The following is a 27,975-nucleotide window of genomic DNA, read 5'->3' on the forward strand; positions in this document are numbered from 1 at the left end:
CCGGCTTAGTAATAACACGTCTTTCACCTGGGGACAGCACGCACCTACTAATCCAAGCGAGGATGCGATGAGTTGATGACTCCAGCCTCCGATACGAGAACACGCTGCCGCCGCGCGCCCATCAGGCTGCTGCGATGCTCTCACTCGCGACCCCTTCGTCGCCACAGCTTACGCAGGGCGGCAGCACCGCCTCTTCCGTCGCCCTCCTCCGCGGGGCCGCGGCTCGGCGCGACGCGAAGCTCACCTCCGCGGTCCACGCGGCCCTCCTAAAGTCCGGCGCGCTCCACCCCGCACGGCCCCTCTCCGCGTCAAACTCCCTGCTGCACGCCTACTTCCAATGCGGCCTCCTCTCCCGCGCGCTCCGCCTGCTCGACGAAACGCCCCGCCGCGACGCGGCCACCTACGCCTCCCTCATCTCCGCGCACTGCCGCCGCGGCGCGCCCATGGACGCCCTCCGCGCCTTCCTGGACATGCTGGAATGGGGCGCCGGCGGTGCCGCCGACCAGGCAGAGGACGACGACACCGTCCGCCCCAACGAGTTCACGGCGGCCGCGGTCCTGCAGGCCTGCGGGCTCGCCAGGGACGGGAGACTGGGGAGGATGGTGCACGGCTACCTCGTGGCAGGTGGGTTCTGCGGTGACCCGTTCGTGGTTGGCTCCTTGGTCAACATGTACGCCAAGGTTGGGGATGCGGCGAGCGCGCGGAGGCTGGTCCTTGGGTTGCCTTGCAGAGATGTTGTCTCTTGGACGGCCATCATATCAGGGTGCGTGCTCAATGGTATGCTCGAAGAGGCCCTCGGGGTGTTCGTCATGATGCTGGAAGATGGTGTCCTCCCGAACAATGTCACGATGCTGAGCGTCATTCAGGCATGCTCTTTGATGGGCGCCTCGGAATTGTTCGGGCCGGTGCACGCTCTTGTTGTTCTGTTGGAGCTCGAGGACGATGCCTCAGTGGTGAATTCTCTCATCATGATGTATGCAAAGAATGGATTTGTTGAAGAAGCTATGCGGCTTTTTAATGGTGCGTACCTGAAGAGTGGGAATTTATGTTCTAATGAGGATGTTCTTGCGGCAATCCTGTACGGTTGCACCATTTCAGGATACCAGAAGAATGGAGAGGGAATCCATGCTCACCTGATTAAAATGGATGCTTTCCCGAGCATCGGCATTGAGAACTCCCTCATGGGCATGTATGCTAGATTTGAGCAAGTTGATGCAGTTCATTTGGTGTTCAGTGGCATGGAAGCTAAGGACATTGTCTCATGGAACACCATTATCTCGTGCCTTGCCAAGAGTGATCATGTGAATGAAGCCATGGAGCTTTTCAGCGTTCTTCATGCTGGTGGCGGTGGGCTTGCACCTGACTTTGTCACGATCTTGAGCATTGTGCAGGCTTGCTCCAATGCAGGATTACTGCATCAAGGGCAGATGCTCCACGGATGCATCATGAAATCTGGTTTCATTTATGATGTTTCAATATGCAATGCTCTCATAAGTATGTATGCTAAGTTAGGAAGGATTGATTTTGCCAAGATGATTTTTGAGAGGATGGATACCAAGGACCTTGTTTCCTGGAATTCAATGATCACTGCTTATGGGATGCATGGAGATGGTCGTTCAGCTCTAAGGATTTTCAACCAGCTGAAAGACGCTGGAACTCCTGTGCCAAATGCCATCACGTTTGTGAGTGTGATATCGGCTTGCAGCCATGCTGGTTTGATTTCAGAAGGCTACAAGTGCTTCGAAAGCATGAGAATGGAACATGGCATCGAACCTAGCATGGACCATTATGCCTGTGTAGTTGATCTGCTTGGAAGATCTGGGAGGTTTGCTGAAGCAGAAGAATTCATCAGGGATATGCCTGTACCTCCCAACTCATCCATCTGGGGGCCTCTTCTAGCTGCTTGCCAGCTTCATGGGAATGTTGATCTTGCAGAAAAGGCTGCTAACGAATTGTCAGCCTTGGAGCCTGAGAGTGACATCTGGAGAGTCTCCTTGGCAAATACATACGCCTTGGCTGGGAGATGGAAAGATGCTGCAATGATTAGGACTGAAATGAGGAGAGCCGGTTTGAGAAAGGAGACAGGGTGGAGCTTCGTAGATGTTGGAGGGGTTGAGGGTTTTAAGTTTGTGTCAGCAGATACCAGGCATCAAGAAGCGGAAAAGATATATTCAGTATGGCACACTATGAACAAGCACATGGCAGACCTAGCTGCTGATGTGCATAAACCAGGTCCAATTAGCACAGTTTAGTTGATGTAGAGATGTTTAATAGGCGTGCATATTTGTTTTGGTTTGCTCAGAGTGATGAAACTAACCTTTATACTTTTTTTTATGAAAATCTATACTTTCAATTCATGAACCTAGAATTAAAATTACAATAGGGATATTGTTTCGAATGCTGAATATAGTAATGATAAGAAGTAAATAAATAGAACAAAATTGGAACTGTAGAAAGCTGCAGCGTATCACATTGCCGTTTGCTTTGATCTTATATCTGTTGCCTCCCTTCATGTTGAAACTGACCGTTCATGTTTGTTGTCAGCTTCGAGTTGTATGGCACGTCTAGTGTATTTTATTGTTAGCTCGAGTAATAGTTGTGAATTCATTTTAAATTATATCTGATTTCACTAGCAATTTTATGTGTATCTTGTGAACATTTGACAATTCTGGTTCCATTCTAGATTTCTGGTAAGCAAGGTTAAAGGAATATATTTGATATATATAAACTTTCCTGGATGCTCACTCAGACCTCCGGTTATCAATAATCAATATGAACCTCAATCGCAAGAAACTTCAGCATTAATACATGGTTGGAGCAGGTGGAAAAATCTGTGGAGCAAATAAACGAAACATAATCTAAATGCAGAAAACTTCTGATTGCATTCAGCTTTATTGTTTCTCAAACATGAAGATTCCCAGGTTACACAGGTATAACGTAACAGACTACAATTCAATCCCTGTAATAGGATACAATTCACTACTTGGATACAATTCACTACTTCCAGTTTTCTACTTCCTCATCAGGAGAACTACAGTATGGGCAGCTATGCTCCTGTTTTCCCCTAGACTGTCAACTTTCTCATGCGTCTTGGCCTTGAGATTGACGACAGATGGATCCGCCCCAAGTAGGTCACACAAGTTGGATCGGATTGTCTCCTTGAATGGACTGAGTTTTGGTTTTTGCAAGATCAGTGTAGCATCAAGGTTGCCCAGCTCATAGCCTGCTTCATGCATCAATTTCACCTGAATTTGCATGAGAACCCAAATATGTTAACAGGATAGTCGCATCAGTTTCATCAGCTTCTGTATTACAGACTACGGCGCTTTGATGTATAAAATATAGAACAGTTCTAGTATGAGAAGAGGAAACAATCATGCTCTGATTGGATAACATCATGCTCTAATAAAGTGTTATGCTAAATATTTTTCAACAAAGTAAGCTAAATAATTGGAACTAACCTAAATTCAACGGTCAAGTGGCTTATGTAGAAAAAGATTAGAGGATGATCCAAAATTCTAAGGCATGTGATAATTTCTGTTCAGCGGCGGGTCCAAAAGTACACAGAGCAAATGTGGAGTCAACGTTCTATGCACATGGCGCATGCCTTGTTCTCAAAATCTAAAACGTGGAATACTTTCTGCCTTTGAAGTGTCCAAAGGTCAAAGACCACACTTTGCAGTCAGCAACCCGTGTAAGGACTGCCAACTGCCAAAGCATCTTTTACAACAGGCTGTTGACATAATTAGGACTGCACATCTAATCTAATGGTTCGGGTGCTTAAAATACAGGAAAAATAGTCCAGTGGAACAGTGAAGCATGCAAGGAATAAACTGTGGTGTTTTCAAGGATGGATTTTAGTCTGTTCTCCATTCCAAATACCACAAGACACGCAGGGACCCTTACATTTTGTTCACAAAAAGCTACAAGTCTATAACAAATACGAGTAGAAAAACTAGTTCAGCAACACAGTATGATAGATGAAGTGAAATTACGAATTATGATATATGACACGCTTCATATCAATCGGTAGGGACTATCCAACTGTTTTCTCAAAATCCTACCATGCTTACAGAAACTCTACATTTCTTTACGATGAAGCATTCAACAAGCACTCATCACTAGAAGAAGAGAAACTTACAGCTTCCCTCATGAACACGGAAGAATCAGCACCCTTCCACCGTGGGTCGGAGTCTGGGAAGATCTGCCCGATGTCTGGCAGCCCCAGCGCGCCGAGAATCGCGTCCACGACGCAGTGCAGCAGCACGTCCCCTGCGCAAAAGGCAAAATTCCCCAACACGCGCGGTCACGAAAACCGGGGCACGAAACGGATACCAATCACGGACAGAGCAGCAAGCGTATGTGAAGACTACCGTCGGAGTGGGCCTCGCAGCCACGGTCGTGGGGGATGTTGATGCCGCCGATGATGAGCGGGAGGTTCGGTTCGAGGCGGTGGAGGTCAAACCCGTGTCCGACGCGGAACGGGAGCGCGGGCGGCTTCGGCGCGGCGGCCACGGCGGGCTGGTGCTCGGCCTGGACGGCGGCCGCGACGGCCGGGGACGGCCTCTGCCGGAGGCGCAGGGACGGCCGGGCGGAGGGAGGGCAGGACGCGGCGGGGCCGGTGCGGGTTCGTGGCGCGGTGGAGATGGGGGACGAGGCCAGGAAGAGGGAGGAGGCGGTGGCCATGGCGCCGCTGGTGGCCTGGTGGGCGAGATAGCGCAGTGGCCGAGCTTTTGTTGGGGGGGACTCGGGGAAGGGGAGGAGCGCGAGGAGGAACCGAAGAAATTCGTGTCCCGGAATTATTTGCGGCAAGGCGAGGTGGGCATCTGGCGCTGGAGATGCGATGGTGGCACCGCAGCTTGGAGGCTTTTGTTAAGTAGGCAGGTGCAGGTCGCAACCTTACATTTTGACCAAAATTAGCACGAGTGTTCCAGTCCAGAGGGGTTGCAAATTTAAAGTTTTGAAACCCTTAGCATTTCTCCAGTTGCGTTTGTGATCACGGTCGTTGGGCTCAAACAAGACACACAGGTAGCGCATAATTTAGTGTACTCTATGCGCCCATCAAAACAAATTTTGATTTGTAAATATGTTGATGGAACATTAGTTAAATTATATATTACCTCCTTTATTAAATATGACATCATTGACTACCTCTATTCTCAAATACATGACAAAATTGACTTTTTCTTCAGGTTTTGACCAAAAATTAGTTAAGTGCAGTAAAAAAGTACCACTAGATCTAGCATAAAATATACTGTAGGTTTAACTTGTATGTTTACGTATTTGCGTAATATTCATAGAAAAGATCAAAGTCAAATGAATGAAAAAAAAATCAATGATGTTATATATTTATGAACGGAGGCAGTACATGTTCCGCGCACAAAAGTTACAGCGATAGATTCAGATTCCATTTAATTTTACAAGAATGTTGATTTTGTGGCAATTAACGATATCCGTAATAGAATCCAAAGATCATATTCTACTTCTAAGGAACTTTTCGTTTCAAACTACGCCTTACATTATTTAAGGCTTTACAATTGTTTGGAAATTTTGGAGCTTCTTTTACAATTTTATGAGTAGCATTGCAAAAACAAAAAGTAAAACCAAAGCATTTGAAAAACACCACCTCAAATAATAAAATTAGGGGGTGTTTTGGTTTGAGGAATGGAGTGGTGCATGTACATCATCTTCTTACCTCCCTCTTTTTTGTTTGGTTTGTGGAATGGAATGGGTGGATCTATCATCACATCATTCCTCACAAGCTAATGATTAATATGAGCATGAGGGGTGGAGTCATCCCACCATAATTCATGAACTCATAATGGACCATCTCATCTCTAGAATGAGGTGATTCCTCAAACCAAACACCCTCTTACCCTTGGAAGTAACTCATTGCCGGAGTAACCATGCTGCTGATACAACGACCAAAAATGTGGAAAAGACATGTCGCTGGGTTGCCTTTACACATATAGAATTTAAATGGTAATGCTAGGGCACAAGTCTCCTTTACATTGTGATTTTTTTCCCCTTTTACACACGGGCAACACCTGATGCAAAATACATAATACATAGGAACAAGAAACATTTGAATGGGGAAGGTAAACCGCTTTACAGCACCATAATCACCTCAAGTGAAAGTTACAGACATGCTTGCTCAGGTGGAGATGGCCACAGGCGGCAGAAGCTCCATACCAGATGGCAGCCAGAAAACCAAACTGGTATCAGTAACAGAACTCAACGGAGGGAAAAGGGAGCAACCGGCATACTCAAAATTCCCATTGCTCTTTCCATTACTAAAGCAGCACTAACTGAAGCAGCATTCAGGAACCTATATGGCCGATCTTTTGGGGTAGCAATAGGATAGAAAGGGTACACGCTTCAGGGCAAAAATTATATGTACACATCAGGCCACAGACCAATCTCACCTTTCGGAAGCCTACTGTACACGGGTCATGGGTGCACCCTTACACAATCTTCAGCCGAAGCCCTGAAGCGCAGGCAGCACATAGGTGCAACCGTGCAAGCGCCTTCATTGCTCGTCGGTGCTATGGCAGAGCACCATCCTGACGGTCTGTCAAACTGAAATTATACGCCGAGAGACCTGGCAGCACTATTCGCCTATAATCCTGTAAATATTTGCGAACTTGTCAGTAAATTGTAGGAGAAAAGTGGAGGGGAACAACAAAAAGGTCACACCTTACAGGAAAGGTGTACTCGTCGCTAGAGCTGAACTCCTGGAACTCCCTAGATCAAGTCCATCCGAAGTGCTATATGAGGACAGCAACTTCCTCTGCATTAAAATGCATAGGATACAGCTCAGTTCCTTTTTCCAATTGAGAACAGTAGGAATCGCATCCTGGTTAGTGATGCAACTGTACAATTTGCCATAGTTTAGTAGCAGAGCAAATCGTTTTCCTTTGCAATGGTGCTTCGCTAACCTGATATGCTTAGCACAGATCAGTTCTTTACTGAAGACTAACTTTCTGAAGATTAATCTGTGTTAACCTTGTATGCTTAGCAGAGATTCATATTGTGTCTTCTCACTCATGCAATGTGGGTGCCCAGTGGCGAAGCCAATATGATTTTGACCCTGGTGCACTCTCCATTGCAAACAAGGAAGCTAGTATAATTTATATGGTAAAATTCAGTTAACTACTAGGAAAAATATTTTTCACCATGGTGCATGTGGGACGGCCCATGTAGCTTCGCCCCTGTGGGTGCCAGGGCATCAAAAGTTTGTGATATAGTAAGATAGTGGTCAAAATTTAAGGCCTGCTCTACTGAGTACTGGCAACACAATTGGCAAGCCCTGGTAGAAGCACCAGTTCCGATCATGAACATCAAAGGTCAAGAAGGCAAACTACACAAATCATGCATAGTTTATTTACATACTGACCGAATGGGATTGGCTACCTCTACTGTATATACACATCAAAAGAGGCATGGCATGATGGATGAGATAGTTCTGAACACAAATATCATAAAGAAATGATGCAAACAGCCAAACACTGCAACATGAAGCAGACAACTAAAGAAAACATAATAATTACTAGTAAGTCGAAATACAAAATCATCAACCAGTGGCAAACAATTTAACAGAGGCATCACCTAAAGACATGATGTTGAACTACTTACTTGATCTTCAAAATCAGGACTGGTCAAATTGATGGAGAGATTCCTCATCAACAACAATACCTAATGTGAAATAGACAAATACATCAATCAACAAACACAGGTAGAGAATACCAAACCATAATTTTTTTGGAAATGACGAGTTCAACATGCCACATATTGTTTTCAACAGAGATAACAAAAAATGATGACTATTGGATTTGTCCAATGCTTGAATGAGGAGAGATTAAATAATTGCCAGGCAACAGTAAATAATAAAGACTAGCAGCACAGTTTATCTTGTGTTGTTGTAACTAAGGATTTGACAGAAGGAATTATTTTGGAGGAGAAATGATGCAATACTACTGCAGATGAGTTAGGACTTGGGACATGTTCATGATTATGAAGAGGAAAGGAAAATAAGGCATATCCATGACTGACATACCGTTTCAACATCAATTGGATTCATCTCCTTAAGTTTCTGCAAATGACCACTTGTGCTTGGATCAAAAACACTACCTAAGAAGCTGTAAACTTGCGCAAAATCCGGCATAACTGTATCACATATTCGAAAGACAGTATTGAATTGTCAGCAATGCCAGTATGAATAATATAAGCTAATAATTAATTGAAGACAAAACTTCAATATAGGAAATAAAAAATTATTTGGAAAATAATAGTACAAAAAAATGGATTGCACTGTTTTGTGTTACACCATCTAAATTTGCGTATGCAAAGCATCATCAAGAGATTATTGGAAGTTCAGTTCATTCTAAAGTAGGGGCCAGCTGTTTCAAGATTGAATCTTACAAATTCACAAGAAAGTTACACAGGGAGGATGATCAAAACATGTCTTATAAATAGTAGAGGCGGACAGAATCTGATCAATTATTTTGCGCTGTAAGATAATCAGCAGAAATATCAAGAGGTACTGACGGCGAAGTGATGGAACTTGATTTATTTGATCATTTGCTTCACCAGGTTGGCATGTCCTTGGAGGGCCTTCGGTACTGCTTGAGCAAAAATTGTTTGGACCCAGTGTTCCAGGACCTAAATCTTCTGGGTGAAAGATAAGAATCAGCTGAGGAATATCCCAGCAAAACCTTTTTTTTGTGAGAAAACAAAACCTTTTGACAGAAGAAGCACATTGAAATACAAACCTTTCACCATCGACGAGGCAACGGCTGGTGGGATGGAACTAACAGCCCATGAAGAAACAGTCGCATTCATGCTAGAGTTCCTATGGACGGAAGATGAATCTGTCTTAAGTCCATAGTTTGGTTCTGCGAGTTAGGGGAGGACATTAAAGAACTATTTGATATACAAGGGGTGCTTCTAATTTTGATGCCCCCACAGCGCATGAGAGAGACAGATATGCTTGTTTGTTTAATCTTTCTGAGGATACGAAGTATCACCATTCTTGGAGGCCTTCTGAGGATATGGATGAGCAGCTTTTCGCTTTGGTCGTGGAGGTGGGACATGTTCGCTGGTTCCATTTTTCTGAACCTTCAAAAAGTACTTCTGTGCATGGCTCCTTATCTACAACACCAAACGGAAGTACCAAATGAAAATGGTTCGGCGATAGAGTCAATTGATAATGAACAGATAGGAGCTTATGCAACAATGAGAAAAAGGAGCGTCAGCAAATGAAGAGATCCAAGTCGACTGCATTTTTTTCAATGTTATTACACCGAGAAAAGATCACAACCATGGAAAAACCTTCAGTTATTTGTTAATCAGTATCTGTGTGAATTCATAATATGAATATTTGATGTATTAGTTCAATTGGTTTATTACAGGATAAGCTAAATATTTTGATTACTAAGGTTCTTAAACAGCTAAAGCAACTTCTAGTTCAATTTATAACTGAAGTACCTGAATGACAGTCTTCGAGCCAACAAAAGCCTCTATCTTCTTCCAGTCACGATCAAAGCTGAAAAGGAAAGAAACAAGGTTTACACATGAATATTGCATGCAAGATGCGGTCTTAATTCACTGACAATTCTTTGGACCAAGTATATGGATCAAAGCACAGTAAATGTTGTGCCCTTGGGGCAACCAGGCATGTTATGGACAGAACCATATGCAAAAGGTTGCCTTCATACACATTGAAAAGAATGCCATGCAGAAATAGTGGTAATGTGAAGACATGAGGCTATGGGAGCTGGGAACCAAGAGAATGGCATCATAAACTACAAATTATGATGCTAAAATATGTCCACAGATTCAGGTGTGTCCAATCAGGTCCAAGTCAATGCTTGCAATCAAAATACTATGAAGCAGAGAATAATTTTCTTTTGAAAGATTAGCAGAGAATAATTCTTTTGAAAGATTAGCAGAGAATAAGAGCACTCGGAATACTGTTAAGGACCCATGTTTGTGGGTGCATTTCAGAACGGCTATCTGCAAAGCATGTGCTGATAAAGATGCATGAGGCTTTTTCAGTTGGGCAGAGATGCATGATTTTTGGGTCCTGATTAACTTGTGTCGGTAGTGTAATTGCAAGAACACATGCTTTGCCGGCTTAGAGAATCTAGTGTGTGTGCCCTACGCCCCTACCCAGCCAAAATACACCACCAGTTGAGAGCACTAGAGGCTTCATCAGTTGTATAAGTTCCAACATCTGCAATTTGGATGCTGCCAACTTGTACTGCTTATTCTTTGTGTGAACCAAAGTAGGTCTATACATCTTATTTTCGTATGTTCCACATGAAAAAAAAGCTGATTTTTTTTCAAATACTGAAGTCCTAGGTTGAACCCAAAACAAAGATGTAAAAATAAAGGGAAAAAAAGAACCGCCAATTGTATAACACCAGCACCAGTTGTTTGAGCAGAGAGCACAGGTGCCTTTATCATTTCCAAGTTCCAAAATCTGAAAATGGATTTACATATTCTACATATGAACCACAGCAGCTGAATATACATCATTTTTCGCTATGTTCCACCTAAAAAGGACCGGGCAATCTTCAACCGACAAAGTTCTAGATTGAAATCCTAAACAAAGAAATTGGGTAACAGAAATGAAAGAAAAATCCCAAATAAGTAAGAAAAATTAGCACTACTGTTCCATGTCAAGTTTGTCAGAAAAATGCGCAAACAATAACATTCACCACGACACAATTAACGCATCAGAAAGGGCAGGAAACATCCAAAACTTTAGCCAAGAACAAAACCAACTGCAAAGCCCGACGCTTCAGGCGTGTGAACAGCCACCTACGCGCGCTGCAAAATCAATCAAACCGCGGCCTGCACATAGCTGCAAGTCACGGGTTGCGGTCTGCTTACAGCTGCAGGGCCTCGAGGAACTTGTCGTGCTCCTGCTCCGTCCAGCTCTCCCGCGACTTGGTGATGGTGTACGGCTTCCGCACCTTCTTGCTGGCGTCCTCCCCCGACCCGGCCGCGTCGGACGGCGGCGGCAGCGGCGGCGGCGTGCTGGCGGAGACCATCGCGTCGTGTTCTCGCTCGCGGGGAGGGGGAGGAGGAGAGGAGGAGGGTGGAGGCCCTGGCTGGCTGTGAGCAGCTGCCGCGCGGCTTGCGGTCCGCGTGGTGTGGCGTTGGCGTGGGGGCGTCGTGGCGCTGGGTGGGTGGGGGGCTGGGGCCTCCGGGGCTGTGATGATGTGGGTGGTGGCGCCGCGCCGCGCGCTCGTTTCAGCGCTTGGACGGCCCCGTTCTCCCGTGGTGTGCGCGACTGCGACTCTGCGAGCGCCGGGCGAGGCGAGGCGAGCGCTTGTGGCTGCGCGGGCGGCTGCCACTGCCGCCCACTTGCCCGCCGTCCCTGTCGCGCTCTCGCCTTCGCTCGCCAGGTATAGTTTATAGGCACGGGTTTGTGTGGCTGCGGTGCGCTCGCTCGCAGTCGCCGGACCAAGGGACAGAATTGACTCCGCTGTATCACGACCTGTCCGGCTCCTCCGTCTGATAAACCAGACATCAAATCCATGCACGCTTATAGTAGTATGCGTATGATTCCTAAAAATTAAGCATTATATATGAGCCGAAAAGAGGAGGATGATCATGCATACTGTACATTTTTATACTTTTTTAGGTTGCATACTGTACTTGCATACATGATTTCCAAGAGTTCACAAAAAAGAAAATTGTTTGCTGAGATTACTTGCGCTACATGTCTCTAGGGAAGCAGAGCACGCATCAAACAATCACTGTCAGCGTTTTGCCATTTTCGTTTTAAAAATCACTGTCAACATTCAATGACTAAAAAGTTTAGTGCATACAGTAGTACCTGTATTAGGTAGGCACTGATATCGATGAAAACCCATCAATCACTGTCAACCTTCAATTTACTAACAAGAACGAGTCTCCCTCTCCCATGACGGGCTCACTCGCATTTTTATCTAAGGCAGTACCAGGCCCGTTTGGTTGTTTTAGGGACTAAATTTATTAGTTTAAAGATTAAATTTAAGTTCCATTATGTTTGGTTGTAGAAACTAAAATTATTTAATGTGATTTTGATCATTTAATATGGGTGCGGAAGGAAGAGAAGTTGAGGCAGCAATAAATGAAAGGTATTCTTGTCAAAAGCACATTTTAGCTCTCATAGGCTACAATTTTGAGACTAATGGACCTTTAGTCCCAGTAAATCACCGTATTTGGCACTTTAAGGACTTATTGGAACTAAACTTAAGTCCCTAAATATAAGCAAGTGCAAACCAAACATGCTCTCAGTGCACAGTTTCATAGCACAATTACTAAGTTTTACGGTGATGAAACTCCTCTCACATCCCATAAAACTTTCTCTTTCTCTCTCCTCGCCTATCAGCAAAATTAATGATGTGGCATAGAATGTAATGCCCTAAAACTCTCGATGAAACTTCATTGAGACTGGTCTAATTGCAGAAATCGAGTGTGATGCTAAAGGAATTTGGAGAACTTTTATAGTTCATTTACTAGTATTTTCATTTTCATGTATTTTCATGTTGAATACATTCTACTATGATGTATTTTCACCTTCATAGTAGGTTGGTTTTTCTACCTGGGAGTCCGTGACTGCTTGGGCCGAGCCCTTTGCTGTAGTCATGCGGATGGAGTTGTTGACGAAGCCCCACCACAGCCAACGCCATCGCACGCCGCAACACTGGGCAGAGCTCGTGCCTAAGGTCGTGGGCATGGGAGTGAACCAGGAGCATCGTCGTGACCGAAGGCGGACGCCGGAGCCGCCCGTGTAAACCGTGATGGTTTGACGCCGCGTGGCTAGTCGGATACTCGAAACTCGAAAGGCAGATGTCGCCATCACCGCTAATGTCAGGAGTCACGCGCGCGTGTGGGATCCAACCGGTCGTAGAAGGCCCACCGGCGGCCCGCCGCCGCTACTCGCCGCGCCGCCGAGGCTGCCGAAGTTAGGTTCCGGGGCTGCCGGGGCTACTGTACTGCCGGACCTATAGAGGATCGCGGGTGTATGATCAGGGTATGATCAGGGCATCAGGCGCTGCGCTATGCTAAGGGATAGATGAACACGCACCGCCGCCTCATCCTGGATCAAACTCACGGGCTATCTTGATGCAGAACAGCACCCCGCCTACTTCAATGAGCACGATCCCAACCACGTCAAAGACGTCGACGACTCCGAAAACTACGAGGACGGACAGGCACCACCGTCATTTATGGCGCGCTTGATTTCTCCTTCCCCTGACAACGAACGAAGAGGCCGGAACGGAAGAGGGGGACAGAGAGAACGAGAGAGAGCTCACGGTTTCGCTGCCACCGCGGCGTCGGACGGGACAGCGGGACGCGCAGGTAGCAGGCGTAGCCGACGACCACCACTGCGTCGCCGCGGACCATCGAGAGCCGCCCCCCCTTCTTCAGCGCCGGCACCACCTGCGCCGGCTCGTTCAGGCACCGTGCGCACTCCGCCGCGGTGCGGTTGGCCGTGCACTGGGTCCCCAGCGCCGCGGTCGGCGCGTCGCCGTTGTCGTCGTAGAACCAGCCGCGGAACGCGTCCTCGCGGGCCGTGGGCCGGTTGGTGTCCGCGTACGACAGGAAGCAGCTGACGCGCCAGGCGCCCGCGCGACGGCTGGCGGCGCCGCACCCTGCGGCCACGTCCTCGGCGGCGGCGGACAGGCACGAGCGGCAGTCGTCGTGCGAGGAGGGGCCGTCCGGCGCGCCGAAGCCGAAGCAGACCCCGCGCGCGAAGGCGCGGTCGCGTCCGGCGCCGCCGGACCGCGTGGAGGCGGAGCCCGTGGGCTCGGCCTCGGAGGGGAGCGTGCCGAGGAGCGACAGCACGTTGGCGCGGAACGCGCTGTCGTTCCTGGAGGGCGCCGCCGCGGCCGCGGCCGGGTCGCAGTCGAGCAGAGGCAGGAAGTGTGTGCTCGTGCCGGTGGGCTCCAGCTTCAGGGCGACCCCTGATCCTGCGGCGGCCATCACGAGGACGAGGAGGAGCCCCGTGGGCTTCGGGCACGCCATCGGCGACGCCGCTGCAGCGGTGAGCACAGGAAGTACGCGGAGCAGTTACAGAACAGCTTGATCAAGCGAGCAACCGAGTGGCCGATGAAGCCAGGAACCTTCCTTGTTTTTTCGCATCTTGAAAACTTGGCGACGAAGGCGATCGCGCGTCGATTTGGGAAAAAAAGTTTTTTTAGGGCAAATCAGAGAGCTTTACTGCATCACAACATTACAATCCCTGTTGGCAGCCTCCCTTAACCAGTTTGGAAGATCACCAATCCAGGACAACGTCGGAGAAGACATCGATGGCATGCGCGCGCACAGATGCGCAGCCTCATTGCCTTCCCGGTTAACATGTGAACAAGTAAAAGAAATAAAAGACAAGCTAAGCTCTTTAACTTCATGCCAGATGCCAGCAATAGTGCTACGAAGACCTTCATCTGAGCTCAGGAGGGAGGTCACCGACGCATTATCCGTCTCCAGGATCACCTTCATCATTCCCTGCTCTACTGCTAACAGCACCCCATCCCTCGTCGCCAGCGCTTCCGCCATCAGCACATCTGCAATATTGAAATGAACTCGTGCTGCTGCTGCCAGGACGACGCCCTGGTCATTGCCTATCACCGCTCCGGAAGTCCCGGTTCCTTTATTCTTTGTGAATGCTGCATCAGTGTTGATCTTTGTCCATCCACTCGGCGGCTTTTGCCAGCAGCCGCGCACCCTGACAGAGGCCGGTGACACTCTATTTCCTGACCAAATGAGATCTTCGAGCATTGAGGATATATGTCTAGCCGCAGCTGCAGCATCCCAACTCTGATTGCCATGTTTTCTCGCATTTCTCCCTGACCAAAGTGACCAAGCTCCACAAATGATTAACTCAGCCGACTTTGCAGGGCAATGCTCACCTGTCAGCAGGTCCTTTGCCCATGTCGCTTGGTGTAGCCTTGGAACCTTGGTTCCAGTTAGCTTATTCACCTCGTCCCGAAAGCTTCTTGCCAGCGGGCACTCAAAAACCACATGGAACAGAGATTCTACTTCAGCTCCACAAGTAGAACATGTCGCTTCTCGATCCACGTCTTCGGCATAATTCCATCTTGGTAGGCAGGAAGTTTTGGATAACTCGCCACCAGAATATTCGAATTTTTGGTGGGATCTTCAGTTTCCATAGCTTCCTCCACACCCAGGTGCCATCGGAAGCACCTGCTTCGTTCACTTTACTTGCCTCCTCCTGAGCTTGTTCCGCTTTGAGTAATCGATATGCCGATCGGACAGAGTACATGCCAGATTTCTCATGGTTCCAGGCTAGAACATCCTCCTCCATCCGCACACCAGGTTTGATCTTCAATATGTCGTCTGCATCCAATGATGTAAAGGACTGACGCACAAGTTCCTCATTCCACCGTCTCGTTCCCTGGACAAAAAGCTCACTAACCTGCTGGACTGTTGCATTATCCAGGTGAATTAGCGGCTTCATCAATGTTGTCCCCGGAATCCAATTATCTCTCTAGATGTTAATGGACTCCCCCGGACCGACCCGTTTGATCAAACCTTTTTGGAGAACTTTCCTGCCGTGTAGAATCGCTCGCCAGGTTTCCGACGACCTTTTATTCCTAGTAGCTGAAAGAAATTCTCCATTAGGATAGTATTTCCCTTTAAGAACCCTAGCACATAGAGAGTTCGGCCTTGTGATCAGTCGCCACCCTTGCTTCCCCAACATGGCCTCATTGAACAGAGGGAGATCACGAAAGCCCATTCCACCATCTCCCTCCGGTGCAGTCAATTTAGACCATCTCTGCCAGTGGATCTTGTGATTATCTATGGAGCTACCCCACCAGTAGTTTGCAATGTAGGTTTTCATTCTCTTACACACAGGGGCTGGCGGTTTGAAACAGCTCATCGGGTATGTAGGTTATGAAGGGACCCCCTGGGCATTAGCCTTCAAGAGAACCTCCCGGCCAGCACAACTCAAGTTGTTCGCGCCCCAGCCATGCATAAAGCTCCTAATCCTATCTGCAGAGTAGTCAAAAGTAGCTCAGTAGCCCGGCCCACTGCAGTCGGCAAACCCAGGTACTTCTCCCCCAAAGCTTCCTTCTCAATCATAAGTGATGCCTGACAATCTGCTTCATCTCCATATCAGAGTTAGCACTGAAGAATACAGCAGCTTTTTGCTTGTTTACCATCTGTCCAGAACCGCTATGGTAGTCTTCCAAAATTCCAGCCAGCCTATCGGCGCTTCTTCTGTCAGCTTGCATGAAAATCGTATTATCATCAGCAAACAGCAGATGTGAAATCCATGGTGCATGGATGCCTGCCCGTACGCCTCTTGAGATATGTGCAGGGCCACAAGCCTTGAGCATAGAGGTGAGTCCTTCTGCACACAACAAGAACAAGTACGGCGATATCGGATCACCCTGTCTTAGGGCCTGTTTGGATCCAACGGAAAGAGAAAGAGAAAGTGCAAAATTTTTACTCTTTTGCACTTTTTTTACACTTTTGGATCCAAACACCCCAAAGTGCAAAAGAGCAAATGCTACCGTAATTTTGCTAATTATGGATTAATTAGGCTTAATAGATTCGTCTCGTCATTTAGTCCTCATCTATGTAATTAGTTTTTTAATTAAACTATATTTAATACTTCTAATTAGCGTCCAAACATCTGATGTGACAGGAGCAAAAATTTTGCCATTTGCCTTTTTGCTATTTGGGGGTGGATCCAAACAGGTCCTTATTCCCCGTGTCGGAGTAAAGGATGGGGAATGTGTGCCATTTACTCGTACCGAAAACGAAACTGTAGTAACAAACTTCATGACGAGCTCACACCATCCCACAGGGAAACCCAGGGCCAGCATGATCGCTCGTAAATATTCCCATTCCACCCTATCATAAGCCTTCGCCATATCAAGTGTCACTGCACATACACCTTTTTTGCCCTTCTTATTCCTCAAGTAGTGCACACATTCATAGGCAATGAGAACATTATCAGTGATAAGTCGCCCCGGCACGAACGCACTCCGTTCTTCAGAAATAATATCATCAAGAACTCTCCTCAGTCTGTTCGCCATGACCTTAGAGCAGATCTTGTAAAGCACATTGCATAATGCAACTGGCCGGAACTGTGTTAGCTCCTGTGGGTTCGCCACTTTTGGAATTAGAACTAGCACAGTTTGGTTAACAACATTGCTCATCTCACCACCATTGCGGAAGCCCAGTACGGCAGATGTAACCGAATCCTTCACCAGTGCCTAATGCCGCTGGAAAAAACCGGCAGTGAAACCATCCGGCCCTGGAGCTTTACTCGGTCCCATTTGAAACAGTGCCTTCTCAACATCCTCAGGCAGAAAGGCCTGCTCTAAGATTTCGCACATAGGGTCAGTAACCTTCCTGGGAACGTGTTGACACACTAACTCTGTCTCTAACCCAGCCTGCGCCGAGAATAAATCCTGGTAGAAATTATTTGCCAATTCCTCCAGCTGTTCCTGCTCATAGACTAGCACCCCCTCAGAATTTTTCAGACCCTGAATTCTATTCGAGCGCGCCCGCGCCTTGGCTTTCGCTTGGAAAAAATCCAGTATTCCGGTCTCCTTCCCGCAGCCAATCAACTCGAGATCTTTGGCGCTCCATAATTTCCTCCCGGGACAGGGCCTCCGACAGCTGATTCATCAGTTCTTTCTCACGCGCCGTCGGACCCCGGTACAGAGTACTCGCCCTCTCAGTTTCTATCTCTGCCTTTAACGTGGCAACCTTCTTTTTTACTGAACCAAAAACCTCTCTATCCCATGAGCTAAAAGAAGATTGCATTTTAGAGAGCGACATAGCCACCGAATTTAGGTCACCCGCTCCCCGGCCTGGGTCCCATGTCTCCTGCACAAAGCCTGCATATTCATCGTGGCGTTGCCACATGTTCTCATAACGAAACATTCGCCTCTTCCGCCGCCGCCTCCTGGAAGCCACCCGTTTGTGAAGCTCGATCACTAGCGCACAGTGATCTGATTCAACCAGCGGAACATGATTCGCTGATGAGTCAGGCAAAAGCTCTATGAATTTGTGATCGCCCAGAGCTCTGTCCAAGCGTACTTTCACATTCCTATCGCCCTCCTGTCGATTATCCCATGTCTAAGGCAAGCCATTAAAACCCAGATCAATTAGCCGACAGTCCTGGACCACTTCCTGGAACGCCGCAATCTGCCAGTGTTCCCTTTCGTTCACACCAATGTGTTCATCGGGGGCCAGCACCTCATTGAAGTCGCCCAAGCACAGCCATGGAGCATCAGACTGTGCCCTCAAGAAGCGAAGAAAATACCAGCTGTTCTTATGCAGCTCGCGTCTCGGTTCTCCGTAGAAGCCAGTGAGGCGCCATTCGCGAATTCCCAAATCCGCGCATGAAAGAACAACTTCGATGTGAGACCTCCACCAGGTGACGTATTTCTTGAACCGCCTCGGGTCGCCCACAACCCCGGCAGTTCATGCTTAAGCAATTCATTGTGCCCGGCGGGGGCTGCCGTCCGCAGCCGCCGCCGATCGTGCATCATTTGTAGTGGCCGTGCGCTTTTGTTTCTTGATCATTTCCTCCCGAACAACCTCGTTCCCATCTTGACGTCCCGCAAGCTGGATGACCCGAGAACTGACCAGCCCCGCAGGCACCAGGGCAGCCGCACTCACCGGTGGCATGTTGAGGTCCGGAGTCAGGGAAGAAGGCGTTGGCACTACCTTTGATTTCCTCCTCCTATCTGTCCTCTGCTGATCTCCTTTCTTGGACTGGAAGAGTTGTCGAGGAGCCAAAAAGTTGGGCGGACCCGTATTGCACCGATTTGGCTAGACGTGTGCGCGTGATGATCCCTACTGGAGCAGTTCCCTGCGGGCTACGGCTCACCGGTAACCTAGCCATTCGCGGCAACCGCAGGCGGCCCCTCCTGTAATTTCCCCTTGTCGCTTCATGCGTCTGGCCATGTTCCTTTCGGCGAAGGAGGTCGGCACGCGCTCCTTTCCCCCGTCTCGCGCATTCGGTTTGGGCGCCTCCTCGTGGCGGGCCCGAACGGACCGGCGTTGCGGGTAACGATCGCCGATCAGTTTTGTTCCTGGAGGGCTCCCCTGAAATCACTCTGCATCGTGCCAACTCCCCCTGCCCTGTGAAAAACGGGTTCCGGTCGAACAGAGCACGTGCAACCGCGGTGCCCCACGGGAGCGCGCGTGCTCGGAACGCAAACGAACGGTAGGTAACTGGTGGTTTTGTGCCGAGTTGCAGAGGCACATGGGCCTCAGCTACCTACAACAAGGCCCCACACAGCCCGCGCGCGTAAAACGTGGGCTGCGTCTTCCTTTGTTGGGCCAAACACAAGGATCCGCCCATGTCTGGGCTGCAGGCCCCGGTGCAAGCAGGCTTACTGGGCTCAAGTTCTCGTTTTGCTTCGCCGCCGCCGATGCCCACACCTTTCGTATGGGCTCTCGAGGAAACCCGTCACAATCACGGCCACAGGCCAGCGCAGCGCATGACGCCCTCCTCTCCCAGGCAGGTGTCGGAACTCGGAGCCTCGAGTAGCCGGGCAGGCGAAGCGCTCCACGCTTCCAGTTGCCGCGCGCCTCGGCCGAACCTTCTCGCGCATGCCTCTACAGCTTCCACCTCAGGTCTCGCTCCCCCGCAGCACACAATTTTACGCGATTTCTAGCGCTCGCTGTTAGCCCGCCATTGAGCGTTGGTTCCAGCGCAGCGCCGGGGGGATTTTCTAACTTGCTTCACTCCTAGTATTTCAGTTTGGATGCTGGAATGCAGATGCTGATAGGAGGTCACGCTATTCGGTTGCTTGCATCCGCACGGGACACGACGGGGTTGCGGTTATCTCCGTCGGGCGATCCGGTGAGCCATTTCGTCAAACACCTTGCGATCAAATACGAGCTTGATATGGGTTCATGTGATTCTACTTTGATTCTGAACCCCACCTCCCTCTGAATTGTTCTCTGGTTGTAGATATGTCTCCCTCCATGTTTCAGTGAAGCAATCGTAAGGGGATTGTTTGGAGATATTGTGGGATCACAGAGAACTATCAACGATTTGCACGTTAGGATTATTGGGGGCACAAGTAAATGTTACTATGTTAGCATATGAAGTTGCTGTCCAATTTTGTTAAGGGGTGTTTCTTACACGTATTTTGTTTTCATCCCTAGCTGTACAACCAATTTCGGAGCAGTTTTGAACACAATGGAATGCTCATCCTTGCTAACGGCCTATCATGTCGCTTTAGTGACAAGCTTGGCAACAATGACTCATGAAGGGCTCCGTTGTTAGATGTCAGTGAGTGGTGGCGAGGCACTCTAGGTTTCCGTCCAACTTGTTTCTTCTGTTGTCAGGAGCTTTTTGTATGTTTTTCTTTAATTAACCCTGGAGCTGTAAGTTTTTCAGGTTCAGTTTCCCTTATAAACTGCCTCAACTCTATTCTTCTATAGAAATTGCAGGAATTCCCTGCTCTTTCGTAGGTTCTTTGAAAAAAAAAACAGCCTACCACAAAGCTTTAATGGTGTAGTTTGCCGCATAGTCCAACTTGTTTCAGTGCTTGACTATGTGGAGATATTTATTTAAAGATGGGCATGAAAACATGTTGGAAGTAAGGGTTAATATGTTAGCATTGTGTATTTTAAGGCAATTGTTTAAACAGGCTTCACTTACTTCATTTAGCAGTTTTTTTGTCAGCCATTCACTTACTCTCTGTCAGGGCTTCATCTTTCCTCTTCCTTTTTAGTTTCCGCAGTGTTGTTGTCGCTATGTGTGAGAATTTGCGTTTCATCTGTGACTATCGTTAATTTGACATCGTAAATGCTGGATATCCATGTCAGCGCATGCACTTTTCTCGTAGCTGCCATGTCAAGTTAGATTTGGAAGGGTACAATGTCTAGGAGTGCCGCAATTTTGCGATGGTCATGCCAAGCAGCCACTAAGCACAGTCGCAGAGAGGGATCTCCTGAGCAATGTTCACGTTTTGGTGTTCCCTGGAGATGGTTCAGCTGTGCTGAGCTCACTAAAAGGCCAGGCACTTCCACACCAAACCAGATCAAGTCTGGAGATCAGTACTTCATTGTGCCAAAAAGCAGCACACCGCATAGTACAGCTTACCTAGAGAATTGTTGGTTGTTTACATCGAAGAACCACTACAACCAATCACTGGGATTCTCAGGCGTTCCAAGCCTTCGTCGCATGTGTTCCTCATATACTAGAACTAAACCAGAAGGTGCCCAAAATTCTGTCTCAAAAGTATCTTCTACAGGAACTTCTGAAGTTGGCACCGCAGTTGATGGTGGGAACACCTGGATTGATATGTCAGAAAATGCTCATTGTTCTGCTACCGATGGTAGCACCGCAGGCAAGAACTTGAAGGATCTGAATGATGCAATTACACTTCATGTCCAAGAGTTATTTAGTAATCATGCAGATCTAGAGAAGGTAGTTGTTCCACTTGGTGGTACACTGATTGGTACAGCAATGGCATGGTTTGTAATGCCTATTGTTCTACGGAAGCTCCACAAGTATGCATCAGAAGGTCCTCTCATGACAATCTGGGGAGTCTCTACTAAGAAAGAAATGTCTTATCAAACAAGCTTGTGGAGTGCCATGGAGGACCCTGCAAAATATATCATCACATTTATGGCATTTTCTCAGATGTGAGGACCTATTCACCTTCTGAGATAAACTTATTTTCTTAGTACCTTCTTTTTGTAAAATAGTAGTATTGGCAACATAGTAGATTTTTTAATCTACGTAAATGCTTTTCAGATTCACACCAGATTCCAGATTTTTCATGTTCCTTTCATATATTTCGCATATTTTCTCAAAGGAGACTTCCTATGATGTTCCTCTGCACTATACACATGCTAATTATGCCTATCTATGGTATTTTGCAATGTGCATACTGATGTTGGTAGCATGATATTGTTTTTTTTGAAAAGGATGATATTGTTTTTGTATTAGAAACCATACTACTATGATGCATATCATTTTCTGGTCAGATGTTAAAGAATCTTTCTGAGGTCTCTGGTGTTTCCTTCCTTCCTCAGGGCTGCAGTTATTGCACCAAACATTTCAGATTATCTTCCACAGGCATGGAAGGGGGCATTTGTCGTATCTTTTGTGTGGTTTCTTCACAGATGGAAAACTAACTTCATTGCCAATGCTATGGCCAAACAAGCTGCTATAGCAACTGACCGTGAAAGATTGTCAGCATTTGATAAGGTATCATCGTTAGGACTGATTGCACTTGGAGTTGTAGCTCTTGCTGAAGCCTGTGGTGTACCTGTGCAGTCAATATTAACCGTTGGTGGTGTTGGAGGTAATGTTTTAATATGCAGTGTTCATCTTCGCATGAGCATTTCTTGTACTTCATAAACTCAAGACTTTTTTGTTGTGTGGACTAAGTAGGCAAGCAGCAAGCCTACCTGAATCAGACCTTTATCACGTCAATAACTAATATATGCAATGCAAAAAGATGATCAATAATGTTTCCTTACATCTGACAAGGTAGCCTTTTATGTATGGATTTGTACCGAGAATTCTTTCACAATCCTGTTCTTGTTTATCTTCCCTGTTTCCACAAGAAAGGATATGTAGCTTGCACTAAATTGCTGCTAGTTTGAACTTTGGTTGGTTTCGCAAGTATTGTTTCTGGCTTTCTGCTCAACTTGTATTAGGTTTGATACATATAGGTAATAGTTTGTTTGCTTTCGATATCTTCAGCAATATACGTATGTCCAATAATGTACCTATACTTTCTCATAAGGAAGAGCTGGATCTTTTCTTTTTTCTTAACTAGTAATTACATATATGACTAACATTCTCTTTTGTATGCTGTTACAGGTGTCGCTACTGCATTTGCTGCTAGAGATATCCTTGGTAACATCCTGAGTGGATTCTCTTTACAATTTTCAAGGCCGTTCTCAGTTGGAGATTACATCAAGGTCCCTGGTTATTTATCTAACAAACCTTTTGTTGTGTCCATTTATTTTCTGAAACTACATGTACAATTGATAGGCTATTAGCCTGCTAATAATATGGGTAATTTTATTTATTTTTCATAGATCATAACCTTGCTGAAAAATTTAAATACATTCCCTAAGTTGAAAGTCAACTGTATGAGGATTAACTTACCTCATCAAATTAATAATGCAGCTAAACAATGAAAAATTACTGGACATCAGTGAGTTTCTCAAGTGCTGGATAAGATATGAAAAGAACCATGCTGCATGTAGGTTTAGAAGATGAAGTTCAACAAAGTGCTCTGCCTTCACTAATTCATACTTCCAATCATGCCTCTTTACATTTGATACCTAGCTCGAAATTTTTAATAAGAAGAGCACATTAATACTTGAAAATTTTAAGTCAGGGCTCAGCTTTCTTCCAACTAAAGCATTTCATAGCTTAGATAGCTGAAAATTTTATGTCGGGGCTCAAGTTTCTTCCAACAAAAGCATTTCATGAGGAGATGAAAACATCGAGCGGCTAAAAGTGCTTCCATGTTGCAGGCTGGGTCAATAGAAGGGCAAGTGGTTGAAATTGGACTGACTTCTACTTCGCTGATAAATACAGAAAAGCTCCCTGTTATAGTTCCTAATTCCCTATTCTCCAGCCAAGTAATGTCTAAAATGCTATTCTTTAGCTTATGTTTTAAAGTATTTTGCAAATGAATTGTGGCATATTGGATGTATTACTGTTTCATAGACAACTGCATTGATTTTTAGGATGTTTAATTGATTAAAATCCATGACGCATTAGTTAGAATATTCGTTAAATACTTAAATGTGTAGCTTGAATGCTTGATAGAGAGCAGACTCAGCTGAGTCACACTACCAAGAATGTCATTTGGTCCATATTGTGATTGCTGAACACCATCAGCTATATCTTTTGAAACCCTATCTGGTGCAAAACTAGTTGTTATGGATCACATGGACCTTGTACCATAATTGTTTACTCTGATAACCATGCTTAGCTTGTATGTACCAGCATGGTCACTGATATGAAACACGTAGCTTACCTTATCAACTGCAAAAACCTTTGAAAAGCTATAAACCTGTCAGTCATAATGTTCTAGCATGGTTAGGTTGCCAAAAATAAATTTGAGTTATTGACCTTAATGTCCATCAAACTGCAATCACATTATCAGTATTCCATATTGTATACATTCTTTGCAATACTCAAAGCCCGGTTCACCTTGATCATCTCAGAGCAATGAATTCTGAAGCTGCTTTCTTGTGCATTTAACCATTAGACAGGTCTCAGCTTGCTGATAGATTGATCCTTGTTCCTGTTCCATCTAGCTTGGTTACATAAATTTATGATGCAACAGGCTCACATTTCTAGGTTCTATGATTTAAGTACACAATTGAGATAGATTTGGCTTTTAGTTTTTGTTTCAAGAGATAGTGTTGAGAATTGCTTCCTTGCATTTCTTTATTTCTTTCTGCTGTAAGGTAGTATAATTCCAAGTGGGTTCCCTCAATATGATTCTTCTTCCCCAAAAAATCTGCAGATGATAGTGAACAAATCGAGGGCCCAGCGGCATGTTAGCGTGTCCAAACTTCCTTTAAGAACTGAAGATATTGAAAAGATTCCTACTATAACAGAGGAGATAAAAGAAATGTTGGTGTCCAACCCAAAAATTGATGTTCCTTACTGCTACCTCTCAAGATTAGAAGGTTCACGTGGAGAGCTTACAATTGGCTGCAACATCAAAAGCACGGTATGTTAACTGTGGTCCTCTTAAGAAACTTTTCTTTTCTCATGGTTCTGACATGTTTGAGGTTCCATTACTTTGGAACCACATTGTTAAATGACTGGTATATCATATGCATTTCTCTATTTGTTATGTTAATAAAGTGAGCATATGTTAATTTTATTTTGTGTGCAATTGCATATTTGCACTTTGCTCAAACAAACAGCCAACATACTGCTCTGTAGGGATCAACAAGCTAATTGCAACACGTCATCACTGTGGTAGGAAACAAGAATATATGACTTTGCAAACAACATTATGCTGCCAAAAATCATGCAGTAGTTCTCACACTTGGCATCTTGTGCGTGGATAGATTAGTTTGCAGAGTGCACTTGCATAACTTTGTTGGAGTTTAGCGGATATTGGCAATCTGTGTGATGGTTTTACGTTTATTCTCTGTATGTTGATGGCATTGAGGAAGCAGCTTGGCATCAAAGTTGAGCTGGGTTGAGCTGAGTTTTCAGATTGTTTCTTAACCGTTCTGGTTCAGCACATGTGATTTAGAGTAGCCAGTAACATGGTTGTCATTTCTCACCGTAAAGCACTGCAGGTTTAATATTCCAGAGTCCGATCTCCTGACTGACAATTGTTTTTCTATGACCGCAGAAAACAGAGGAGTGGTCCTCTGTAGAACAAGATATCCTCCTGAAAGCTGCCGGTATCTTGAAGCGACATCAACTCTGGACCGCCGTGTGAATCAACAGCATGTGTGATAGTTTCAGAAGATGAAAAATCTCTGGCAAGATCAGCTCATATGGGATAATGGGAGGGAGGACGTGTGTAAATATTCTTTCTTCTTTCATCTATCTTACCGTTACAGGAATAAGAGACAAAAGTAAGGGATGAATTACCTATACTGTTTGTCTATGTGATAATTACAGTTGGTTGACCTCCCAGTCCTCACATACACCCACGTCTATGGTCATCGTCTTGTTCCTGTCATCTCCTACCCCGGGAGACGACAGCACCCTGCAACAATTCCTCCTCGGAGACTGCAGCAGGTTTATGCAGAAACTAACCCGTCAGCATCGCTACACAAAGTACGTAGATGGTAGAAGTGAAATGTTCAAATCAAGATGATGAGAGCTCGGCGAAGATTACCCGTTCCCACAGTGCGGGGTCGGGCTTCTTGACCACGAGAACGCTGTCGAGAAGCGCGTCCGGGTCGGGGATCTTCCACCGGCACGCGGGGCGCACCTCGTTGCGCCGCCGCCACCGCTGGTACCTTGTCACGGTGGTCTCCCCTCCGCGCGCCACCGCCCGCCGCGCCGCCGCCAGGTAGTACAGCGCCGGCTGCTCGCACGGGTTGCGCGCCAGCGGCCGCGTGTTGAACGCGTGCGACTTGTAGTCGGCGCGCCGGTACCAGTTGAGGAACGTCCGCGCGGGCGTCTCCATCTCCCGCGGCGAGATCACGCCCCGCGCCACCATCACCACGAACCCCCACGCCACGGACACCGTCCACCGCTTGGCTTCGTCGTAGCAGATGGACTGCTGCATCACCCCCGCCGAGTCCAGCATCACGGGCCCCTCGAACAGCCTCCGCACCGCCGCCGGGCGGGACCGTGCGTTCGGGAACAGCGGCCGCACCACGTCGAGGTGGTGCAGCGACACGAGCGGCGCCACGGGGTGCGCGGCGAGGAGGCCCAGGAGGTCACCGTACACGTCGTACTGGTGGAACCCCGGGTGCCTCGTCAGCGGCACGCCCAGCTCCGCCATGCACGCCTGGATGCGGTCGTCGCTGCCGTACAGCGACGGGTACCGCCGGATGCACGCGTCCTGCATCCGCTCCAGCCGCGCCGCCAGCGGCTGGCTGATGGCGAAGCCGCCGCCGCCGAACGCCATGCCGTACGAGAAGTAGATGTTCTGCAGGTGGCTCTCGGAGGGGGAGCCGATGTAGTAGGGCTGCCGGTGGTCGAGCCTGCCGAGCACCGCGAGGAGGTTGTCCGGGAGGAAGACGGTGTCGTCGTCGCCCATGACGAACCACCGCACGTCGGGGAGGCCCAGGCGGAACGTCTCGGAGACGATGCGCGAGATGCGGATGGCGGAGCGGTGGCCGCGGCGGTGCGTGTAAGGGAAGTCGGAGGTGTCCGACGAGACCTTGACGGGTGGCAGGCCCTCCGGCACGCTGGAAGGCCGCACGCCGCGGTCCATCCACACGAACCCGCGCATGCCCCCGCCGGGGCGCCACCAGATCTTAATGTACTCCTTCCGCTTCTCCCACAGGCGCGCCGACGCCGCGATGCCGAACACCACGTGCTGCAGCGTCGTCGCCGCGGGCGCCGCGGGAGGAGGAGGGGGAGACGGCGGCGGTAATGGCATTGACGATTCAAGGCTATTGTTGCTGGTAAGGTGGGAGACGGGCAAGGCGGTGGCCATCATGCCCTTGGCTGTGACGAGGTCATCCGGCGGGCAGGCGGGGGTGGAGGAGAGAATGGCGTGGAGGGTGTAGAAGATGTAGAGGACGGTGAGCGGGAGCAGGAGCAGGAGGACGAAGCGGAGGAGGAAGGCCGCCGGGCTCTCCTTGCCGCCTCCTCCGGCGGCGGCCTTCATTGCCCGCGCCGTCTCCGGCCGTCGCTATGTCCCAACGGTTTCTGTTAAGTTCCTCCTCGCCGTCGGCTTCTTCGTGGACCGGCGGCAAAAGTTTCCGGTGGGAGCGACCAGCCAGATTCGTGCGGGGGGAGAGAGAGAAAGAGTGAGATTTTTACGGAGCGGACGGAGGGGGGGATCGGCGGGCTGCGCATTCTCCTCGCGCGTTGCTGGGAGCGGTTCAGGTTCAGCTCAGCGGCTCCGTTTGCTTCTCGCGCTTTCGGTTTCAGTTCTTCGTCTTGTTGAGTTGTTGTCGCGGGTGAAACGTGAAAGTGCTATGTTGAGTGGTTGTGGGCCCGAAACCCTTTCTATATGCGGGTCGTATAGAGCCCAATCATTAAGAACAAATGGTATTCGCATTGGAAGCCCGTAGTAACCGGGTTAATGGGCTTAAAGTTTCTATACTGTTTGCGCCGGAGGTCCATGGGCCTTTTTCAGCCCAAAGTAAAGCCAAAGGGCCCAGACCGCTAACGCAAACGGGAATCGTCCCGTACCTTGAGATCCTGTTGCCTCTGTCTTCTTCCCCGATGCAAACGGAGAAATCCAACAGTGAAACAGACAGATGTTAACAGGTGCAGAGTGCTGGTGATGTTTCCGTTGCAGCTAGGCAATTTTCTCCGTGCCGTGAGGGCGCAGC

The 27,975-nt window shown here is 47.7% G+C and overlaps 6 protein-coding genes across 10 annotated transcripts; 2 read left to right on the plus strand and 4 right to left on the minus strand.

Annotated features, from left to right (window-relative positions):
• The first annotated feature begins 134 nt into the window (after window positions 1-134).
• Window positions 135-2,252, plus strand: LOC112898482 (pentatricopeptide repeat-containing protein At3g57430, chloroplastic-like). The gene has a single exon (XM_025966817.1). The coding sequence runs from the start codon at window positions 135-137 to the stop codon at window positions 2,250-2,252; it is 2,118 nt and encodes a 705-aa protein (XP_025822602.1).
• Window positions 2,253-2,854: 602 nt separating this feature from the next.
• LOC112878911 (2-C-methyl-D-erythritol 2,4-cyclodiphosphate synthase, chloroplastic) lies at window positions 2,855-4,842 on the minus strand. The gene is made up of 3 exons (XM_025943179.1): window positions 4,374-4,842; window positions 4,142-4,272; window positions 2,855-3,245 (listed from the first exon to the last, which is right to left on the minus strand). The coding sequence occupies exons 1-3, from the start codon at window positions 4,684-4,686 to the stop codon at window positions 3,012-3,014; spliced, it is 678 nt and encodes a 225-aa protein (XP_025798964.1). The 5' UTR covers window positions 4,687-4,842; the 3' UTR covers window positions 2,855-3,011.
• Window positions 4,843-5,954: 1,112 nt separating this feature from the next.
• LOC112878909 (protein REVEILLE 6-like) lies at window positions 5,955-11,350 on the minus strand. Of its 4 annotated transcripts, none has more exons than XM_025943175.1 (9): window positions 10,897-11,350; window positions 9,487-9,544; window positions 9,027-9,150; window positions 8,772-8,894; window positions 8,548-8,667; window positions 8,057-8,166; window positions 7,636-7,695; window positions 6,702-6,790; window positions 5,955-6,626 (listed from the first exon to the last, which is right to left on the minus strand). In XM_025943175.1, exons 1-9 carry the CDS (start codon window positions 11,055-11,057, stop codon window positions 6,611-6,613), a joined length of 861 nt encoding a protein of 286 aa, XP_025798960.1. In that variant the 5' UTR covers window positions 11,058-11,350; the 3' UTR covers window positions 5,955-6,610. The 4 variants fall into 4 exon arrangements, with proteins under 4 accessions (XP_025798960.1, XP_025798958.1, XP_025798962.1 ...); XM_025943173.1 differs by having other exon boundaries at window positions 8,548-8,670; XM_025943177.1 differs by having other exon boundaries at window positions 6,697-6,790; window positions 10,897-11,346.
• Window positions 11,351-12,829: 1,479 nt separating this feature from the next.
• On the minus strand, window positions 12,830-14,299 carry LOC112878910. Its single transcript, XM_025943178.1, has 3 exons — window positions 13,314-14,299; window positions 13,085-13,195; window positions 12,830-13,001 (listed from the first exon to the last, which is right to left on the minus strand). The coding sequence occupies exons 1-2, from the start codon at window positions 14,023-14,025 to the stop codon at window positions 13,092-13,094; spliced, it is 816 nt and encodes a 271-aa protein (XP_025798963.1). The 5' UTR covers window positions 14,026-14,299; the 3' UTR covers window positions 12,830-13,001; window positions 13,085-13,091.
• A 5,142-nt stretch (window positions 14,300-19,441) lies between these two features.
• On the plus strand, window positions 19,442-25,657 carry LOC112879698 (mechanosensitive ion channel protein 1, mitochondrial-like). Of its 2 annotated transcripts, XM_025944070.1 has the most exons (9): window positions 19,602-19,626; window positions 19,753-19,855; window positions 20,830-21,167; window positions 21,258-21,651; window positions 22,045-22,316; window positions 22,841-22,941; window positions 23,506-23,613; window positions 24,510-24,719; window positions 25,359-25,657. In XM_025944070.1, exons 3-9 carry the CDS (start codon window positions 20,882-20,884, stop codon window positions 25,446-25,448), a joined length of 1,461 nt encoding a protein of 486 aa, XP_025799855.1. In that variant the 5' UTR covers window positions 19,602-19,626; window positions 19,753-19,855; window positions 20,830-20,881; the 3' UTR covers window positions 25,449-25,657. The 2 variants fall into 2 exon arrangements, with proteins under 2 accessions (XP_025799864.1, XP_025799855.1); XM_025944079.1 differs by lacking the exon at window positions 20,830-21,167 and having other exon boundaries at window positions 19,442-19,626.
• LOC112879689 lies at window positions 25,628-27,302 on the minus strand. The gene is made up of 2 exons (XM_025944059.1): window positions 25,854-27,302; window positions 25,628-25,744 (listed from the first exon to the last, which is right to left on the minus strand). The coding sequence occupies exons 1-2, from the start codon at window positions 27,300-27,302 to the stop codon at window positions 25,628-25,630; spliced, it is 1,566 nt and encodes a 521-aa protein (XP_025799844.1).
• Window positions 27,303-27,975: the final 673 nt, after the last annotated feature.

This window comes from Panicum hallii, chromosome 1, assembly GCF_002211085.1.
Source record: "Panicum hallii strain FIL2 chromosome 1, PHallii_v3.1, whole genome shotgun sequence".
NCBI lineage: Eukaryota > Viridiplantae > Streptophyta > Magnoliopsida > Poales > Poaceae > Panicum > Panicum hallii.

Excerpts from the sequence above, each read along its gene's own strand:
- LOC112879689 (XM_025944059.1), bottom strand. The coding sequence starts at position 27,302 with ATGAAGGCCGCCGCCGGAGGAGGCGGCAAGGAGAGCCCGGCGGCCTTC. Across the intron at positions 25,745-25,853 it reads ACCCCGCACTGTGGGAACGG|TCTCCGAGGAGGAATTGTTG; the intron begins GTAATCTTCGCC and ends AACCTGCTGCAG.
- LOC112879698 (XM_025944070.1), top strand. The coding sequence starts at position 20,882 with ATGTCTAGGAGTGCCGCAATTTTGCGATGGTCATGCCAAGCAGCCACT. Across the intron at positions 21,168-21,257 it reads CCAATCACTGGGATTCTCAG|GAACTTCTGAAGTTGGCACC; the intron begins GCGTTCCAAGCC and ends TATCTTCTACAG. Across the intron at positions 21,652-22,044 it reads TTTATGGCATTTTCTCAGAT|GGCTGCAGTTATTGCACCAA; the intron begins GTGAGGACCTAT and ends TTCCTTCCTCAG.
- LOC112878911 (XM_025943179.1), bottom strand. The coding sequence starts at position 4,686 with ATGGCCACCGCCTCCTCCCTCTTCCTGGCCTCGTCCCCCATCTCCACC. Across the intron at positions 4,273-4,373 it reads CTGCGAGGCCCACTCCGACG|GGGACGTGCTGCTGCACTGC; the intron begins GTAGTCTTCACA and ends CCTTTTGCGCAG. Across the intron at positions 3,246-4,141 it reads CCGTGTTCATGAGGGAAGCT|GTGAAATTGATGCATGAAGC; the intron begins GTAAGTTTCTCT and ends ATGCAAATTCAG.
- LOC112898482 (XM_025966817.1), top strand. The coding sequence starts at position 135 with ATGCTCTCACTCGCGACCCCTTCGTCGCCACAGCTTACGCAGGGCGGC.
- LOC112878909 (XM_025943173.1), bottom strand. The coding sequence starts at position 11,057 with ATGGTCTCCGCCAGCACGCCGCCGCCGCTGCCGCCGCCGTCCGACGCG. Across the intron at positions 8,671-8,771 it reads TGCCTCGTCGATGGTGAAAG|AAGATTTAGGTCCTGGAACA; the intron begins GTTTGTATTTCA and ends TCTTTCACCCAG. Across the intron at positions 7,696-8,056 it reads ATCCAATTGATGTTGAAACG|GTATTGTTGTTGATGAGGAA; the intron begins GTATGTCAGTCA and ends ATTTCACATTAG.
- LOC112878910 (XM_025943178.1), bottom strand. The coding sequence starts at position 14,025 with ATGGCGTGCCCGAAGCCCACGGGGCTCCTCCTCGTCCTCGTGATGGCC. Across the intron at positions 13,196-13,313 it reads GCCGCGGTGGCAGCGAAACC|TTTTCGGAGTCGTCGACGTC; the intron begins GTGAGCTCTCTC and ends CCGTCCTCGTAG.